An 18,599-nucleotide genomic window follows, 5' to 3' on the forward strand; every position below is an offset into this window, starting at 1 on the left:
TGAAAGGGCCAAACTTAAAAAAATCCGAACTCTAACATGATTTTGAAGAGCTTGAAGATTTCCCAAGGTCCCATGTACATTATATAAGTTTTTGCATTAATTTTTCAAGGGAATCCATGATGTGAATTGGGAGACGTGGGTGAGTCATGAAATTACCCAATAGTTGGTGGCTCCTTTGTAGTACTTATTTTTCATCGGATGAAAATCACATAATTTATTTACTTTGATTTTGCCCATTAAATAACTTCTAAGTTCAAATGGATTTGGCTGTATGACTTCTTTCAATGTGACATTTCCTCTACGGAAACATGTGCATATTGATTCCCTTTAGTTGTGTTTTCATGTCAATAAAACTTAAAAGTGAAACTGAGCTGATCTGAATTTGACAGGGTTTGAAGTCAATCAATATTTGCTTGTCAAAACCTCATACTGAGCTTTTCAACTAACATTGCATGCCTAAACAAACTTTCTTTGAAACATCAAAAGAGCTCTGGCAGCTACAACACCGCCAGAATACCTCTAAAACCATGTCAGAGAACTACAAGTGCCTTTAAAAATGATCTTTATCATCGAAGTCTTACTCTTGATAAGTATGACACACACATACAAAAATACACCCATGATGTTAAAACATTGAAACTTTAAAAGCTCTTTAAATAAAATTTGTGTTCATAGCATGTGTTCTGCGGTTTACACCCATTGGGTTCATGATGTAAAATAATATACACCTTCATCCAAACAAAGTGCACAATTATATGGAAATCCTATATCTGCAGGGTTGTCAGAGGCACCACAGAAGGTCAGTTGGTGACTACTTTCAATGGTTAGATACTTCTGTTGTTAGCATGAAAAGAAAATGGAGGCTCCAGTAAGATGAGTCCAGCATTTAACCTGGAAGAGACTTCTGTGTCATTTTTATTTTTCGTTAAAGTATTTGTGGGGGATCCCCCCTACGGATCCCTAACAAGTTAAACCAATCACAGGCATGATAAAGGAAAGAGTAACTACAGCAAATAAACCTAAAAATTAAGGAGAATTTCAGGAGATGTGGAAACAAGAAAACTGTACAGTTTTTTACATACATACATAAGTAGCCTACATACTTAAGTTGCTATAATTCCATACTAATTCCCTCATACTCTCTGTTATTACTTTCAACTGAACTTTTGTTCCGGTTTGTGATTATGGGATGTCTTAGATTCAGTCTAACTTGCTCTGATGCATCAGCGCAGGAATGAGAGGAAATACAGCTGCGTGGTGCCGCAGCGGTGGCTCGTGGAACTGCATTAAGTGGAAGGAGGAGGAGAGAGGAAGTTCTCCAAAACTTTTTTTTCCCCCTGAAAGGACTCTGGAGACGTTCCGTTAGATTTTCAGAGGAGGGGGTTTTGACCAGGAAAAACTTCGAACGCTTTAGGAGCAACTGAAAGGCAGATTACAGTGTCAAAAAGTTTATCCCTGTTTTTGTTCTCGTCTCCTCACATGAAAGTCGTGAAAAGGGGACGCGTTTTTTTTTTATTTTTTGCCTTTGCTTTGTGCGTTTTGTTCCCTTTCCAGATTGAGAGGACTTACACCATCAAAGGCGATGAGATGTGAGTGAGCTATGCCTTGTGGAAATGGACAGACTTTATCCAAGCGAAAACATGGCGTCTGCGTCCCAAGATTTAGCTTCTTTCCCATTCTGCTGGTGGCGCTCTGCTGTCTGGAGGCTTGGGGCTCCGGGCCGCAGGGGGACGGCGGTAGGAGCTGCAGCCCGTGTCCCGTTAACTGCAGCTGTGCGCTGGCGGGGCCCCAGCAGCTCTGCGTCGTCAACTGCTCCAACATTGGGCTGGAAAGGGCCCCAGCGGCGGCGGACTTCCCGCTGGCTGTCAGCGTGCTGTAAGTACAGCGTGTGAATAGACAGTGCAACACTCGGGCATACAGTGGAGCTGTTTTGATTACCTTGAATGGTTAAAGAAAAATATTTAAAAAACAGAATCAATCTTATTTATCACTCGTGAACACTAAAAACAGCAGAGTTTTCTTAAGTCATGCATGTGAAGCAGTATTATTTTTGATCATTTTGCTTCTTTTTATATTTTCTTTTTTTATATATATATATATATATATATATATATATATATATATATATAAATCATCTTTAAAGTTAATTGGTGGATGTTTACTAACCACCTGCGAGAGATCACACTGGCGCACATGACATGTTGTTATTGACACCTCTGTGTCATGTTTGCTCTGAGGTTTTGTCAGCCTCATAATTAGGGCAGATTATTGACCTGTAATTAAACAGTTTAATATATGTTTTGGGTGTTTATGAAGCAGAAACGTGTATTTTTTTTTCTGCTTGTTTGATCTGGTTAATTGTGATTATATATTTTTCTTCATGTATCACTGTAAATGGATCATCTGTATATTTGGGGCTTTTGGTTTGAAAAAAAATTATATTTCCTTTTTGGTTCTAGTACATTTTCATAGGATGCTGTGATCATTTTCCTTCATTAGATTGTATTATTATTACATTACTGTCCGTTATATTGGACATGTACAGGTTGCTGCCTCATGCTTAGCTACTCTGACAGATGTGATGATGGGATTAAAGTGGTCTTCAAAACCTGCACCTCACCGGCACTGTGCAATTTTATAGGTTGTTAGAAACAAAGCATAGAAAATGGAAAATGGAAAATAATTTGTTGAGAACAATCATTTATATTAACATCAATGAAAGAATAGGCCCTAACCTTCAACTCATAGTTGAATTGCCTTTAATTTGTGTCTGAGACTTCTGTCAAAGGTCAGATGGCTTGTGACAGCGTGTCTGTTTTAGCATGCAATGTGTGAGTTTTTTTAGTTTACTTGCTCACCAGAAACTTTAACCTGGTGTTTGTGGTGTTGATCGGTCTTCAGCCCCTGGTGCGGTTACAGCGAGAACATTGTGTTCTGCGTCGACGGAAGCCATATGTTATCCATTATTTATATCCACTGTACCTATGGTCTTTATTTAACATGAGTTTTCATCTGACTGCACCAAGCATATAATCAGTGCACATTATTTTGGGACTGTCTTACTTTGGGGATTTCACGAAACAAGGCTGTAAATAAAGTTTGGATGAAGTTTTAACAGAAACTAAAACTGCTCCGTAGGAAAAGTAAAGCATGCATGCTCGGCTGTTTTAATTTAATTTAAGGTCATATCTCATTTTAGCAGGTATCCTTAAAGTCACTTTATTTATAGTGACAGTATTTGCATAAAAGAGGATGAATGGTTTGTTAAGTGTCGTGTTAATTAGAGAGAGATCCTTCTTTAGGATTTGTTTTTAATTACAGTGAATGTTACATGTCGGATCTATTGGAGTGTTAATTGTATAGGTTTAGATAAACTTCCTTGCTCTAACTGTTTCAGACCTACAAGGAGGTGACTGACTGACTGAACATTACTGTCCTTACAGATGAGTCTTCTTGTCACCTGCTTCTACTATATGTGCGGAAACACTGATATAAGATATTTTTGCTCTTAATCAAGTCTGATTTCATGGCAGGAAGAGACAAATCCGATGGAAAACTTAATATTCATTTGATATTGCTGGAGGCAGGCAGTGCTTGGTTACCTATTCACCCATTATTTAAAGGAAAAAAAAGAGTATTTATTTGCGGGGGCTTGTCTGGATAATGGAGTCAGACTGTCTCAGACAGAGAGGTGAGAGTGCAGTTCTCATAAAGTATTAGATGGTTAGCCCTGCTGCAGCCATCTGTCTTGTCTCTGCTTCATATTGTCGACTGGGAGAAATATGGGTTCAGCATAAATCTTTACGAACTGCATTCACAGCATGTCTTTCAGCATCAGTCTGGTGTCATGAATAATGTAATAAATGGTAGATTGTAAATAGTTTTTTTCAATCTGGGTAATCATGTAAACAGATGGTACTTGGGAAGGCCGTTCCAGTGTTAGAAAATCTGGTATAGGAAAAAAGAATTAAGTTTAGGCCCTTATTCTTATGGTTACAGCTCCATAAATATGAGCAGTCAACAACAGATCGGCCTGTTTCCTCTCCCTAGAATTTCAGGCCAATTTGGTACTGCTGTGTGAATCTGAATCTTTGGAGATTGCACAGAAAGGTGGCCCAGAACTGGATTTAATTCTCAGCTAACCACAAACAGAGTTGTCTGATATCAGACAGTATTGTCAACCCACTATGCTCCATAAAATGGACGGATTTTATGGTGCGGACACAAACATGACATTTCTGTCCTTTAAACGTCAACTTGAAGAGATGATATTAACGATTAGAAGACAATAACAGACATACGGCAGTGATAATGATGCAAATCGGAGTATTTGACAGAAGAGGCTGAATTTAATTTAGAATGTTTACATAAGTACTATAAGTATTTCTGTCCTCTGCTGCTTTATAGTTTTTTATTAGCACATTTATTTTAACCTTTATCGGCTGTGGAATAGTCTGATGTCGATGCTGATTGCTCATGGGCGGTGGCTCAGTGGTTAGAGTCGGTCGTCCAATAACCAGAAGGTTGGTAGGTTTGATTCCCACTCTCGCCACTCAAAAAACATTGGTGGAACAGACAGCTGGAGGGGTGTCAGTCCACCTCCTTGTCACAGCCGAGGTGCCCTTGAGCAAGGCACCGTACCCCCATGCTCCCCGGGCGCTGTGAACGGCTGCCCACCGCTCCAGGTTGGCATCTGTCTCTATGAGTGTGTGACCCTGTGCATGTGTGTGTCAACAGGTGCCAACCTGAATGGGTTAAAAGCGGAGGACAAATTTCGTGTGTATGCATGACCAATAAATCTAATCTTAATCTTAATCTCATATGAACTCTTGTGCTTTAAAAATCATTTTATATGCAAGTGACTATCATTTTTTGAACAAACAACATACTCTTAAAATTTTTTAAATGGCATGTTCTGATGAAGATTTAGATTTAAGTAAAAAAGCCAGGACTGCTTGGTTCTTTCAACAAATGGTCGTTCAAAGAATATCTTTTTCAAAATCCTATTTTGTAACCTCAGTTTCTGCTCCTGCGTGAATCCCTGAGCTGTCGCCTGACACCACTATAACATTTGTGATTAATATGATAATTCAGCATATTGTGTTTTTTGCACAATTACACTGCTTCCATTGATCTGTTATCCTGTTCATGTTCGTTAACACATAGACACTGACAGCCATTAACGATCAATATCCAGTTAATAGCAGTAACACTGCTGCCAACTTGTAATTTGGTGGTCTAATTGCAGAGCGATATAGACACCCTTCATATGGGCATGAATACTCACAGTGCTCCCTTGCATTGGGATAAAGTTTTGTGTTGATTTGATGCAATAAACAAGTTCACCAAAACAAGTTCCCCATTCAGGCTGCTTTTGTCGAAGGAGCTTTTGCTGCATCTTAGGTTTAGAAGTCTAAGACTGATTGAAAGAAATAGAACCAAGCCAGAGGGTTTTTGGCCCCCTTTGGGAGAATGATGAGTTAGTGCTGGCATCCCATCTTCCTATGTTTTATAGTACATACATTACAGAAGAATTAGAACTCAACCTTTATTGTGACACTTTGAAACGTATACTCAGGTCTTAGATGCAATTTGTGCTTGTTTTCATCTGCTTCTGTTGCGGGAAAAAAAGAAAGATATTTTCCTCTTAAATGGGAAAGCGCTTTTGAAATCACCTGCTTCTTATTTCCCTCCCTGCCTTTCGAGCATGAAAGTGACAGCACGGCTTTATCACTGAAGTAAGAACATGTCACCTGTACCTCTATTTCAATGAAGCCAGTGTTGCGTCTTCCATCAACACTCCCCTCCTGTCTTCTCTGTGCCCCTACCTGGCCCCAATTCTAAATGTTCTGCATGCTAGATGAAAAAAACAAAAGTCATCCAGTGGCAGGGAGGCATTTCAATGTTCTGCAGTGTGCTGTCGGAGAAAAGCATTCCTGTTGTACACCAGCCCATCTGCTCCAACCCACACACATAATAAAATCTCTTAGCACTTCATATGGAGAATTTTGCAGCTCTGAAGTCATTTCTGGGAAATGCTAGTGAGATGAAACTTCTCCAACAGTTTCTAAAGTGCCTTTGCTTAGTATGCAGATCACTTGAACACGAGTTATCACGATACTCGTGTCCTTGGACAGAAGACAGCGTGTGAAAAAGAAATACTCTCGACATGTGAAAATACATATTAGAACAGAGCTGGTGTAAACTTAATATTCTTACCATGTACCTTGGGCTCGGAAACATAGAGAGATATTTTAATCACATTTATATCCACTGAGGAATTAAAGAGTGTTGTAAAGAATATGGTGAATGACGCATGGGTCACATATATGAATACTTAAATACAGTTGTACTTTAATATACTAAGGTCCTATCTGTTCCATCTGGCAGAATTTAGTGGTGTTACTATGGCAGCACGAAGCATACAAACACAGACGCGCTGCAGCCAAAGTGATATGCTTTTGAATTTAGTCTATTCACTTGGTGTGGTTCTAGTTTGTATCGGGTCATTAGCCTTCAAAACACCTGTCAACCAGATGAGACAGCCTAAAATTCTTTCACTGGTGTCTCCATTCCCGATCTGACACTTTATCCTCCTCCAAAGGTGCTTATTCCATACAATCACTTACACACACTCACTGACTGAAATGAAATGAAATGAAATGGGAAAGACTGAATGTACCGACCATATGCAGGGGAGAATTTGTTGTGTTACCATGGAAAAAGTAACAAATGACATCACTCTGAGAAGTACAGACATTCCAAGAGGTTATAAATTAGAGTATGAGGCAAGAACCAGAACAGACAGCTCTCACCATCTTCTTCACTCTGTGCGCATATCTGCTGCTACCAGAAATGTCTTGGTTCATTATTAACTCAGTGAAGTGGTGGTGGTTTCAGGCTAAAAAGACTGCTAATTTAGGCCCGAGAGCCTGTGGGTTTGCTTGTTGATGGCTGGGTGTGTGTGTGTGTGTGTGTGTGTGTGTGTGTGTAGGTGAAAAAACATCCGCTCGTCTTTAAAGGTTTATTAAACCCTTGGTTTGTAGTATTGCTACCCTTTTCTTCCTCACAACTGCCAACGAAAATACTGTGTTGCACACAGACCCGTACTTGTGCACATGTGAGCATCATTTAAATAGTTGGCTGCAAAACCTCCTGCAGATGTGTTCACCGACAGAAAATGTTGAAAAACAAACACATTCACAGACTGGGAATTATCAGAGCGACACAGATGATAAGTTATATTCTTGTGTTTTATATTGTGGCAATTTTTTTGTTCAAGCCTAGCTAGAAAGGGTTCATGTTCATCCCTAAGTAAAGAAGCTTTTTGTTTTTAATTGCTGCCTTTGGTGATGTCACATCAAATTAAATGTGTTTTGTAGAGCTGGCTAACAGAACTCTTATTATTGTGGTAATTAAACTACCGCGTCGATATCAAACAACTCTTGGAACAAACTTGAAAGTTTGCTAATATTCACTGACATAAAAAAAAAAAACATCATAAATGTTATCCCATTCAGTCTAAACAGGAATGACCATATTATCCACAGTATCTAAGTTATAACAGTTACCAAATTTTCTAACTGATGCATCTTTATGTAAAAAAAAGTTATGCATCAATATTTATAATACAGCAAAATAAAGCTGCTGTTATGCACAAATCTTTTGTTTTGTGTCAGATGGCTAAATGTGTTAGAAATTGTTACTGAGAAGCAATCTGTTAAGGCTGCAGGTCAACTTCCCATTGCTTAAAGCATTTCCAGACTGTTGCTCTGCTCTAATAAAATTAAAAACAGAAACAAAATAAAATATAAAAACAGAGAAAGTTAGAAGCAGCACCAGCCAACAGGCCAGGTTCCAATACTTCTATGGATTAAGGCAAACAAGAGTCACATTAGTCAGAAAAGGGAAGTGGCCAAAACAGATAAACAAAAATGAAAAACAATTAATAAAAAATAAGAGAGTTTATTTTGCCTGCAGGCTGTAAAAGACTGGGCAGGGTACCAGAAATAAATTATACAAAAACCAAACCAAAAAAGCAGCAGGAAACGGGAGTTGCTCTGCATACCTGCTCGGTTAACGCTCCCCACACACAGCAGCTAGATCAAAGCACTCCTCTTAAAACCGTGCGTAACACCATCTAATTTTTTATCTGCTCCTCTTCAAATCAAGACAAATACATTGGAAAACCACCTGGTTTCACTGATTAAATCCCACATCACTGCTTACCGATAAATTGGCATCCTTAAGATTGGATTGAGTTTAAATTTAATCTGCTCCTTATCAAGCACATTGAGCTGTGCAAATGACACTCACGTTCAAGTTCAACCATCTCTTTTTATTCTTGTTGTTATTTTGACCTCCAGACTTTTTTATTTCATTCAATCATTTCCATTGCTCTACTACTCATACTTCATTGCTATGCATTGAAAGTACTTAATTAAAGTTAGGCATTAAAAGAATATGATTAAGGTTAGAAAAAAGCAATGGTTAGCCATTAGAATATGCAATAAGATACGTTTAATGTTGGAAAGCTTCATGAACATGTTCCATGTTACCATAACAGTGTGTCTGCTATGTTACTAACTTATTGGATTGATCCTAAGATTAAGTTTTGGGGGCACCATCTAAAGGCAAGGCAAGGCAAGGCAAGTTTATTTGTATAGCACAATTCAACAACAAGGTGATTCAAAGTGCTTTACAGATACATTAAAACAGTAGAAATAAAAAGCATGATTCAAATTTTAAACAAAAAAGAAAGAAAAGAGAACAATAGATAAAATCAGTGGTTAAAATATGATTAAGTTTTGAAACTCAAGCTTCAGATTTGGAGCTTTATTCAAATGCAGTTGAAAATAGGTGTGTCTTCAACCTGGACTTAAATACACTGAGTGTTTCAGCTGATCTAAACTAAAAACTCGCCTTAAGTTTGCATATGGAATCAGAGATCTTGGCTACATTGATAAATAAAGTTCACCAGGCCTGCTTTATTAAACACAGCACTGTGCCTTCTGTTCCGTCTGTTTGGAGTTCTTCTTCTTCTTTCTCTCTATATTCTTTCAGCAGTCACATCCATACAGGGTGGAGTAGACCTCATCTGAAAACAGCTCACATCCCAAAAAGATGCCTTCTTTGTGTGCGAGTTCCTGTGCCAATTCAGTCCCACTGTTTCATTCTTTGCCTTCTTTGATAACTGCTGCCTTCTTGCCATCCCTCTGTACCCATACTGTCAGTATCTTTACGTGTTTTCTTTTTTTAGTCTTCTTTTTCTCATCTTTTACGTGCGTGAGATTGAGTCTTTTCCCTTTTTGTCGAATAGCGCAAATGAACAATACTTGACCTTTTCTGGGAGCTCAGTTCTCTTGTCATTGCCCTCTGGGCAGGAGGAACAAACTATTTCTGTGGTAATTTACACTGAATGTGTGGTGGAAGTCAATTACCTTCAAGCGCCCCTTGCAAATCCACCTCAGGTGAATGAATGGCTTTGCCATGATGAAGTTATTTAGAGTTTCTGGCATTTAATCAGCATCGTAGATCAATTTAGTCTGTTGAAAATCAATGCTGATGATGGAAAACAAGAAGGCCATTTAGGCAAGAAATAAGAATGCAGATTATAACCTTACTAACCCAACAACATGTTCTTGTTGTTATGTTGCTAAAGAAATAAGTAATGAAACAAACAAGTAAAGATCACAGAGGTCACATTAGTCTTTCAGGAGAGCACTTTCCTCTCCTTTGTTTGTTTTTTTTATCTGTAAGAATAACAGCACTCAGACTGCATTAATAATCATTGTCTGTACTTTTGCTTGTGTGTGTATTAATATGTGAAGAGTTGAAGAAACACCTGATTGTCCAGTCTCTCCAGTCCCTGAACGGGCCAAATGTTAATAAGGGTCTTTGAGAATGTTTGAAATGTCACTTCTAAACTAAGAATCATAATCCAGCCAAATTCTACTAAGTCAGCCACATGTTCCATTCCCTCTATGTCAGGACATGATTCAAAATCAATCCTATCCAGTTAAGGAATGCGTGTTATCGGCCAGTACTAAAAATGGAAAAAAAAACCTTGCAGTCATTTTCTGATGCAACCTTGTTATGATTAAAAAAGAAAGGAAAATAGAGATATGATCAAAAGAATAGGGGAAAGCTGCCAATACACTCTCCCATTTATAAGCCCACAGTGATCTGCATGCAGGGTATTTTATAACCACTTGCAGAAAATGAGGAATCACCATTTTTGGAGGATGTTCCTTCAGCTGTCTCATTTTGTGGGAAGACAAACAAATCGCTATGACGCTAAACTTTTAGATATTTAAGGATTCTGGCTTTGCTTGTCGTAATTATTAGATCAACGGTTTTTATTTTTGATCATAAATAATATTCTTTATCAGTCGGGTTCCAACTTTCCGTATAGATGTTGACAGATCAGCTGCACAGGAAGGAGCCCTCAAGTTTGAACTCACTGGAAATAGGATCCAGCATCCAGTTCCAGCATCCTCTCCTTGTCCAATGCAGATTCGTCATTCTTCGCTGATTATCACTTCATATTTGGCTTTTCTTGATGTTAATTCCATTTTCTTCAACCATTTTTTTTAGATTTTGGTAACAGACATTGACTCCCCTTTCTGCCTACTTGTTTTTCATTTCTTTTGTCGCGATTTGTGTTTTCCTGACACTTTTGACGTCTTCCTGTCTGTTTCCCTTTTGCAAAGTTGACAGTATAGGTGATTCTTATACACAATCTACGGTTTCTACTGGCAGCTCTCTTGTTGGGAACATGTTTCTTGTCATATACAACAACTCTTCAAGCTCTGCAAGGACCCTCTTTTAACTGCAGACTCATTTCCTTAGTTTGACTTCTGCAAGTATTTGTTTTGCAAAAAAAGTTGCCATTAATTCCAACAATTTAATTTAGTTTTTTTGGTCTCTTTAACAATTGATAAATTAATAAAATATTTTTGTGTCATATCCGTGGTTTTGTTACTCAACAGCTGAATGAACATCCTCCAAAGTGCTGATTCCATATTTTTTTCACCAGGGGTTGTAGTATATTTCCTGCCAGTGAACCTTAAACTGATTAAACAAGCAGAGATAGCAGATGTCACAATGCACAAGGACAATATAGACGGCAAAAGATTAAGTGGTGCAGTCTGCTGCTTGCCGTTGGAGAGAATCATTGAACTGAAGCAATCTTAAGTCTTCCTCACCTCAGATTGTTCCAGCAGCCAGCTTCTGCTGTGGATCGCTGAAGCTCTGTTTGTCTTTATTGGAGGCTTATTTGGGGACGGTTTTGTACTCTCTGCTGTCACCATAGTTTGTGTTTTGCTTTTTGCATCGGTTCGCCTGGAGCCTCAAAGTTTTAGGAACGGGAAACAAACTGGAATACAGTTCTGTTTTGTAAAAGTCTCCTCATGCATAGAGACGTTTGGCTGAAAAAATCAACTGCATAGCAGTTTATCTGAATTCTCGAATTGGCATTTATTCTCCCCCTGTTGATGACATCGTTCTGTCATACAGTGACTAAAGTAGGTGGAAAACCTTAAAAAATAACCAGAAATAGAATGATCATGTCATACTACAACAGAAATTAGCAAGTAATATTTGGCTCGAGAGTGATATTCATTGAATTAAATGGAATTGGCTTTATTTTACCAGCAGGGTTAAATTGGGCTCAGGCCTGTTAAAGTCCTGATCCATCCGGTTCACCATGTCATCAGGAGTCATTTAACATTCATATAACAACACAAAATCCACTCTCAGTTCTGCATAAATTGTGTTAAAAAGTGAGTTAGTGAAATTAACTGCAGACCTATAACACCACCATTCTCATATGATGCACAGCAGACTGCACCTGTCTAAAGGTTTTACTGTCACCAGCTTCTTGTTTTTGTGCACAGCAGAAGATTCAGAGCAGAAGACTGATTGCGAAGGTCGGGCTTTGATTTAATTTATGTCAAATAGAATAATGCAAAACAACCAGAGTTGATGAAAGTGCTGAACACAAGTCATGATGACAGTGGCAAAACAAAACAGAGCAAAGCTCACAATAATAAAGTCCATCATCACAGCTTTCATGTGATTTCCTGCAGCAATTTATTCACTCAGGGTTTTTGTCATTTATGTCAGACTTTGATGTTGCATTTGACTGTATTCAGTTTTTTTAAGCTTTATTCACTTTGTGATTTTCTTTCAGCATGATTTTTATTCAGTTGATGGAAAAAGAAAATCGCCTCTAATGACAGTTCAGTTGTCCTCGTTGCAGAATATTATAAATAAGACGAGTAGAGGTGCAAGTAGTAACCACTGTGTCCTAATTTACACTTAACACCTTCTTCAATTTGGGGCCAAATTTGAACGTGTATTTACCTTTTTTGATTCCTGGATTTTCATGTGTGTAGATGTTTTTATGATAAACTACAAAAGAAAAGATAAAAGATTACTTTTTGTAAAAAAAAAACTTTTAGATTAAATTCAACAGTTTTTCTTTTTTTAATTTTTGGGGGCATTTTATGCCTTTAATGGATAGACAGTTGGAGAGTGAGACAGGAAGCAGGGGGCAGAGAGATGGGGAAGACATGCAGCACAGGGCCGTTCGGTGCGGGACTCGAACCGGGGCCAGCTGCAGCGAGGACTGAAGCCTCTGTACATGGGGCGGCTGCTTAACCCACTACGCCACCGACCGCCCCAAATTCAACAGTTTTTTGCTCTTTAATGTCAGAGACACATTCACAGAAACTCTGCTCCATCGTTTAACACGATTATTGACCAGAAAATGCTTTTTTTCTTGCATGCATTGACAGCATGTACATGTAAAAGTGTGTGTGTGTATATGTGAGTGCGTCGTTCTCCGTTGAGTGTGTTAAACCGCTGCACACAGCTGCCCTTCACTCGCCAGCTGGACACCAGACAACCCAGGCAGCAGCAGCTGGAAAAATGGACAGAATGTTCTAAAAAGGAGAAACGAGGAGGAGAGCCAGACTGTGAGGCAAGATGTTAGGCTTTTGAGACCAAAAGCCTCTTCAACAGACAGCCTCCTCTTCCCAATTTCTTGCCCCACACCCTTAATTTCATGCTCTCCTTCTTTATGCTGGAGGAAAAAGCCTCGATTACTTATCATACCTCCCTCCTCCACCCACCCCACATCACATGCATGAAGTGCTGGCTGGCAGCTCTCAGTGTCAGTGTGAAGAAGAAGGGTTGCGCTACAGGGCGGGCACCCACAGATCAGACAGCCCTCTAATTGTTCTCAATCCCTGACATGTGTCACTCAATGCTGGTACTTCCACCTCTGCGTCCCTTTCCCACCTGCCTTTATCCCCATCTTTGTACGGCTTCCTATTCAATCGGATACATGGAGACTTAAACTATAAGCAGAGCTTGCAGATCCATAGAAGCAAAAGGAGGAGAGAACTGAGCGGGGGAGTGACGAAGCTGAAGAGTAATCAGGAAGGGAGGCTGAGGGGGGATGAAAGCGACCACAGAGTCTGTGTTTAGTGGGTTAGTGGAGCGTTGGCCATCACTCACAGGGACTTGGACAGCTTTGTTGCCAAGATGCAGCGGATGCCAACCTGCAACCTACAGAACAGTTTTCCTCTCCAAAGTTACATTTATTTTCGTTCTTCTTTTTGCACATTTGGAGTGAAGATGAAATCAAATAGACATCAGTCTTCTTTAGTAGTTTTTGTCGTATTCATGCCCTCAGTTTCTAACATGCTTCATATTTATCCTTTCCATATTTTTTCTTCCGAGGCCCTCTCCTCCTGTTTCACTCCCTCTGACAGCGCACAGTGTAGTCAATGAGGATTATGTGTGTGTGTTTGTGTGTGTGTTTTCATCCTCCAACTCAGAATAAGTGGCACCAGACAGGCCTTATAAGGAGCTGTTAGATCATTGGCCACACTGTTAGCAAAACAGAACCATATGTGTGCTGTGTGTGCGTGTGTGTGTGTGTGTGTGTGTGCGTGTGTTTTTTCGGGCCTATACCTAAAGTGTGTGTAAGTAAAACCATGTGTGTCCAGAGGTAGCTCAGAGAACAGGAGTCTGTTGCTAATAGGCATGGTGGAGGTCAGATTATATGGTCGTGTTAAACACACATACACATGAACACACAATCTCTCTCTCTCTGTTCCATCTCTTCTTGTCTGCGGGGTGTTACCTTGGGGTGTGAGAGACACACACATGCCTGGCATTGATGTTGAGAGCATTACTATGGCAATGTGTCGGCCTAATGTGTGAACGATTAGCTAGTGGGTGGAGCGTTCTGCTGTCCTTTTTCGTCCTCTGATGGGTTTAGCAGAGGAGATCGCTCCCTCTTTCTTGGTCTCCATCTTTCTTACACAGCTTGTCTGGAATGTACAGATGTTTCCTTTTGGGAACGGGCGTCCTGCTCAGTTCGCACACACACAAAAAGAAAAAGAGTGTGAGAGAGGAGAAAGGGGAGCACAGTCCCATGTACTGCAATGCACATTTTCCCCTCTGCTGACTGTCTTGCTTTTAAAATTTTCTGTTAAATTAGCTCCTACTGAACTAGCTGAGAAGGGAAATGTGGCTTCACATGTGAAAACACCTTTTTTTAGCTCAAATTTGTTGCCTTTCAGCTGACCAGCAGGATGCTGTTGTCTCTGCGTCCCTGTTCCCGCTCCCAGCCTTTGGCTTCTTGTCTCCTTGTTTTTTTGTTGGTTTTTTTCTTTCTTTTGTCTCATCGGCTTCACATGCAGCTGAGGCTTTGCTAAGCAAACAGAAAATATTGAAGCTACTTAACTCTACAGTTCAGCCAGTCTAATCTTCTTGCTTTCATAAAAATGCATCTGCGTTATGTACACTTTTATTAAAATGTCACACTTGATTTCATTAACCAAAAATGCTTATTTAGAAACTTAATGCGTACAACAATTAACGAAAATCGAAAATAAAAACATATAAATTATACAAAGCATAAATAACAATGTTTGCTAATTACAAATGAAAAATATTCAATCGCCTATACCGTGTTACAAGAATGAGTTTCAGATTTTCTTCACTAGTGAATGAGAACTCAACTTCTGTCAATGTCAACACTGTTCAATAGGCATACATGTACCCCTATTTACATGTATTTATTAGGCCTGGACCCATACAGCAGCTTTATGATTGTACAAAGAGGTGTGTGAAAAAAATAGGTTGATTTAAGGCCAGATTAAACAGTTTGTCCATTACAGCACACCAGCAACGTTTCAGCTTTAAAATAACAAACGATCAATTATACATGATTTTTATTGAAGTCATGTTTTTATGTCATTAGCAAGCCTAAAAGTAATGGTCCCAGAAATATAGAGCTTGTAAGAACTTCAGTTATTATCGCAGAACATTTGTTCAGGGAATGTAAATAAAGGAGGAAAACTAAATAATAAAGCAGAAAAATTGTGGCAGAATAAAAGTGTTTGAAATGGTGATATTTACATTATTTTAGTCTTTATTTCCTCATATAACTTAAAAGTCTTTAAGTATCTAAAAGTGAAGGCTGTCACAGAAACCATGTTGGAAACTTCAGTAAGAATTATCCATTAATGCTTAAAACTTTGCGAGTAGGTAGACCAAGACAGAAAACAGATGCACCCACAATAACTTGACCATCAGCCACAGTTGTTCATCTCAAGTTATTTTTTGCATACAGCATTAAATGCGGTTTGTGTTTGCAAGACGGCCAAGTTGCTGCACAAAGCTTGAAGATCATTCGCCTAACTCTTTGTGTTTGTTTTAGCTGGTACTGCTTTTTGGAAGGTAATTTTTTTAAGTTTTACAAATTATTCTGGACCATAGACTGTACCCAGAGACTTTACTTTTTGAACATCTTCTGAGCGTAATTGAAACTTGTAGGTTAGGCACATGGTCATAAAAAGTGATGCTGGAGCAGAGCTTTGGTAGCCTGACTACGTCATACTCACGATTCTAGTCAGAATGTGAGTCTGATACTGCTCAATAGAGTTTTGGGTATGGGGCGTGTTTCAACCGAACCAGGAGAAAAAATGCCTCTTCGCTCAATTGGATAGACCTACAACCAATCAGAGCAACGTAGTATGTGACTTAGATTAAGTGACACACACTTGTTGTAGGAAGGACGGCAAAAACATGTTTTCTATCGATAAAAGCCTTTATCACGTTCCTCTGTTCGTCTTTCAAAATGAATGCAATGTGGAGATCCTGTAGAACAGACTCGATGGCAGAATCTACACACCCTAGCTCTCCAGCGGCAGCCATGTTTGTTTCAAACGAAGTCAAACCAAGAATCATTCTCTCCATGGTGTGTGTAAAGAGCTGATAAGTTTGTCCGATAACTTGGACTTTTTGGGATTTTTATATAAATGAATGATTTTAAAAAGCTAAATATTTAAAGGCTGCATTGATTGCCAAAGAAACAGTTAAAGTTTTAAGTTTAGGGGAATCTAGCCTTTAAAAGTAACATAGAACATTTTGTGATTTAGGTTAATTCCTTAGTGTCGGACTCAGTTCGCTGGCTCTCACTTCTGCTCTGCTTCTCTACTCTTGGCAGTAAGGGTGTTTATATTACACTAGATTAATACAAATTATCACGTTACTAAAACTGGACTTTTAAAGGCGAGTAAACATGTTTGTCCAACAGAAATTGTATGAAATCAAGCTTCTCAAAGCTGGAATAACACACCCAGATAATGTGTTTGGGATTTGAATCACTCCTGCAACTGTCTGCACTCACCTCGTATCAAATAGACCCAAGCACTCCACACATAGTTCCAGCATCTTTTTGTAAAAAAAAGTACATTTTAGTACTGCTGAATCCTTATGAAGCTGCTCTCATTCACTTATCTTTTATATCATGATTACATGTTAACTCACAGTCACTGAAAGCGTTTACAGACTGTTGCTCTGCTCTAATATAATCCTGATTTTATAGCCAATTTTTGTCATCTGACAAAATTAGAATTTAAGGAACTTAATGGCATTTGTGCAGTGAATTCAGCTACCATGCTATCAGCTATCATGTGTACGATGAGTTTGAAGGGGCAGAATGTCTTCAGTGATTTCCCACAGTGTTGCAACATTAGACATATTTCAATTAATAACCATCCCATGCATGTCTAGTGGAACAAAATGAACCTCAGTTACACATAAGCCTCCCAGCAAAACCATCTATCACATATATGGGCACCCGATGTAATAATTTATTCTTTCTCTTGTCGTCTTTATGTAAGTTCCGTAGTGAATCTCTGCCGTGCCCCTTAAATTTAGAGTACATCCACTATTTCATGTATTTTAACAAAGTAATTGTTGAGATAAGGTATATGGGCATTGTGCGAGCTATTTCTACTTTCTGATTATGTAACAACTCCCATAAAACTAGTGAGTATGAGGTTGAGTCTGTGTATTAGTGTGTGTGCACAGAGTCATCTTGTCCACGCATGCTTTTTAAATAAGAATATTTTGGTTTGTTCCCACAGAGATCTTTCCAAGAACCACATCTCCTCCCTTGATACCAGCCTGCTTGATCGTCTCACTGGCCTCCAAGAGCTGTAAGTAAACACATATGATGGCACATTCACGTCTTCGGACTAAAATACTGTTGATTGATCATTATGGTGCTTGGAAGTTTGTGAACCCTTGAGAATATTTTGTTGTTTTGCGGGAATACGACCTAAAGATATTAATGAAACACGTGTTTTAAAGATAAGAAAGAAAAAACTAATTATGCATAAATATTACCTTGGAGATTTATTTTTGGAGGATTTTTCATATTTTACAAATCTGTGAGATGCAAAAGTATGTGAAAGTTTGCTTTCAAGTATCCAGTGTAAACATTCAGTGCTTGTTCATCAGTTCTGCCTTCAGCAATGTAAGCCCATTCCTCCGTATCTGTCTGTCTGTCTGCTTATGCATCTGTTTAATTGTCTGTGTGTTTGTCTGATTTATCTCTTATCTATTTTACCTATTTTATCCATGTTACAGAAAATACACCCTTTGTCAATTTCTTTTGTTTGTTTTACATATTAAGACGTGATGACTCATTTAGTTGGTCTATACCAGGTCTTAGAATAAGAAACATACAACCTCAGATGAACAACAGCAAGCTGCTGTGAGATCGTTGTCCTGTTGATGAGCCAGTTTCAGCCAAGCTTTAGCTGTCGGACAGATGGCCTCACATTTGCCTCTAGAATACTTTGGTATACAGAAGAGTTCATGGTGGACTCAATGACTGCAAGGTGCCCAGGTCCTGTGGCTGCAGAACAAGCCCAGATCATCAGCCCTCCACCACCGTGCTTGACAGTTGGTATGAGGTGTTTATGCTGATATGCTGTGTTTGGTGTTCTCCAAACGTGCTGCTGTGCATTATGAGCAAACATCTCCACTTTGGTCTGGTCTGTCCAAAGGACATTATTCCAGAAGTCTTGTGGTTTGTTCAGATGTAACTTTACAAACCTAAGCTGTGCTGCCATGTTCTTTTAAGAGACAAGAGGCTTTCTCCTGCAGCCCTTCCAAACAAGCCATACTTGTTCAGTCTTTATCTAACTGTGCTGTCATGAACTTTAACCTTTAACATGCTAACTGAGGCCTGTAGAGTCTGAGATGTAGCTCTTGGGTTTTTGACC

General features: G+C 39.0%; 1 protein-coding gene across 1 annotated transcript in view; it reads left to right on the plus strand.

Moving 5' to 3' along the window:
* The first annotated feature begins 1,344 nt into the window (after nt 1-1,344).
* The window catches only part of pkd1a (polycystic kidney disease 1a), a 78,406-nt gene continuing 61,151 nt past the window's right edge, over nt 1,345-18,599 (plus strand). Inside the window, exons 1-2 of the mRNA XM_075463562.1 lie at nt 1,345-1,875; nt 17,454-17,525. Coding sequence (XP_075319677.1) covers nt 1,601-1,875; nt 17,454-17,525 — 347 coding nt within the window. The 5' untranslated portion in view covers nt 1,345-1,600. The remainder of the gene's footprint in view (nt 1,876-17,453; nt 17,526-18,599) is intronic.

Source organism: Odontesthes bonariensis, chromosome 4 (assembly GCF_027942865.1).
Source record: "Odontesthes bonariensis isolate fOdoBon6 chromosome 4, fOdoBon6.hap1, whole genome shotgun sequence".
Classification (NCBI taxonomy): Eukaryota; Metazoa; Chordata; class Actinopteri; order Atheriniformes; family Atherinopsidae; genus Odontesthes; species Odontesthes bonariensis.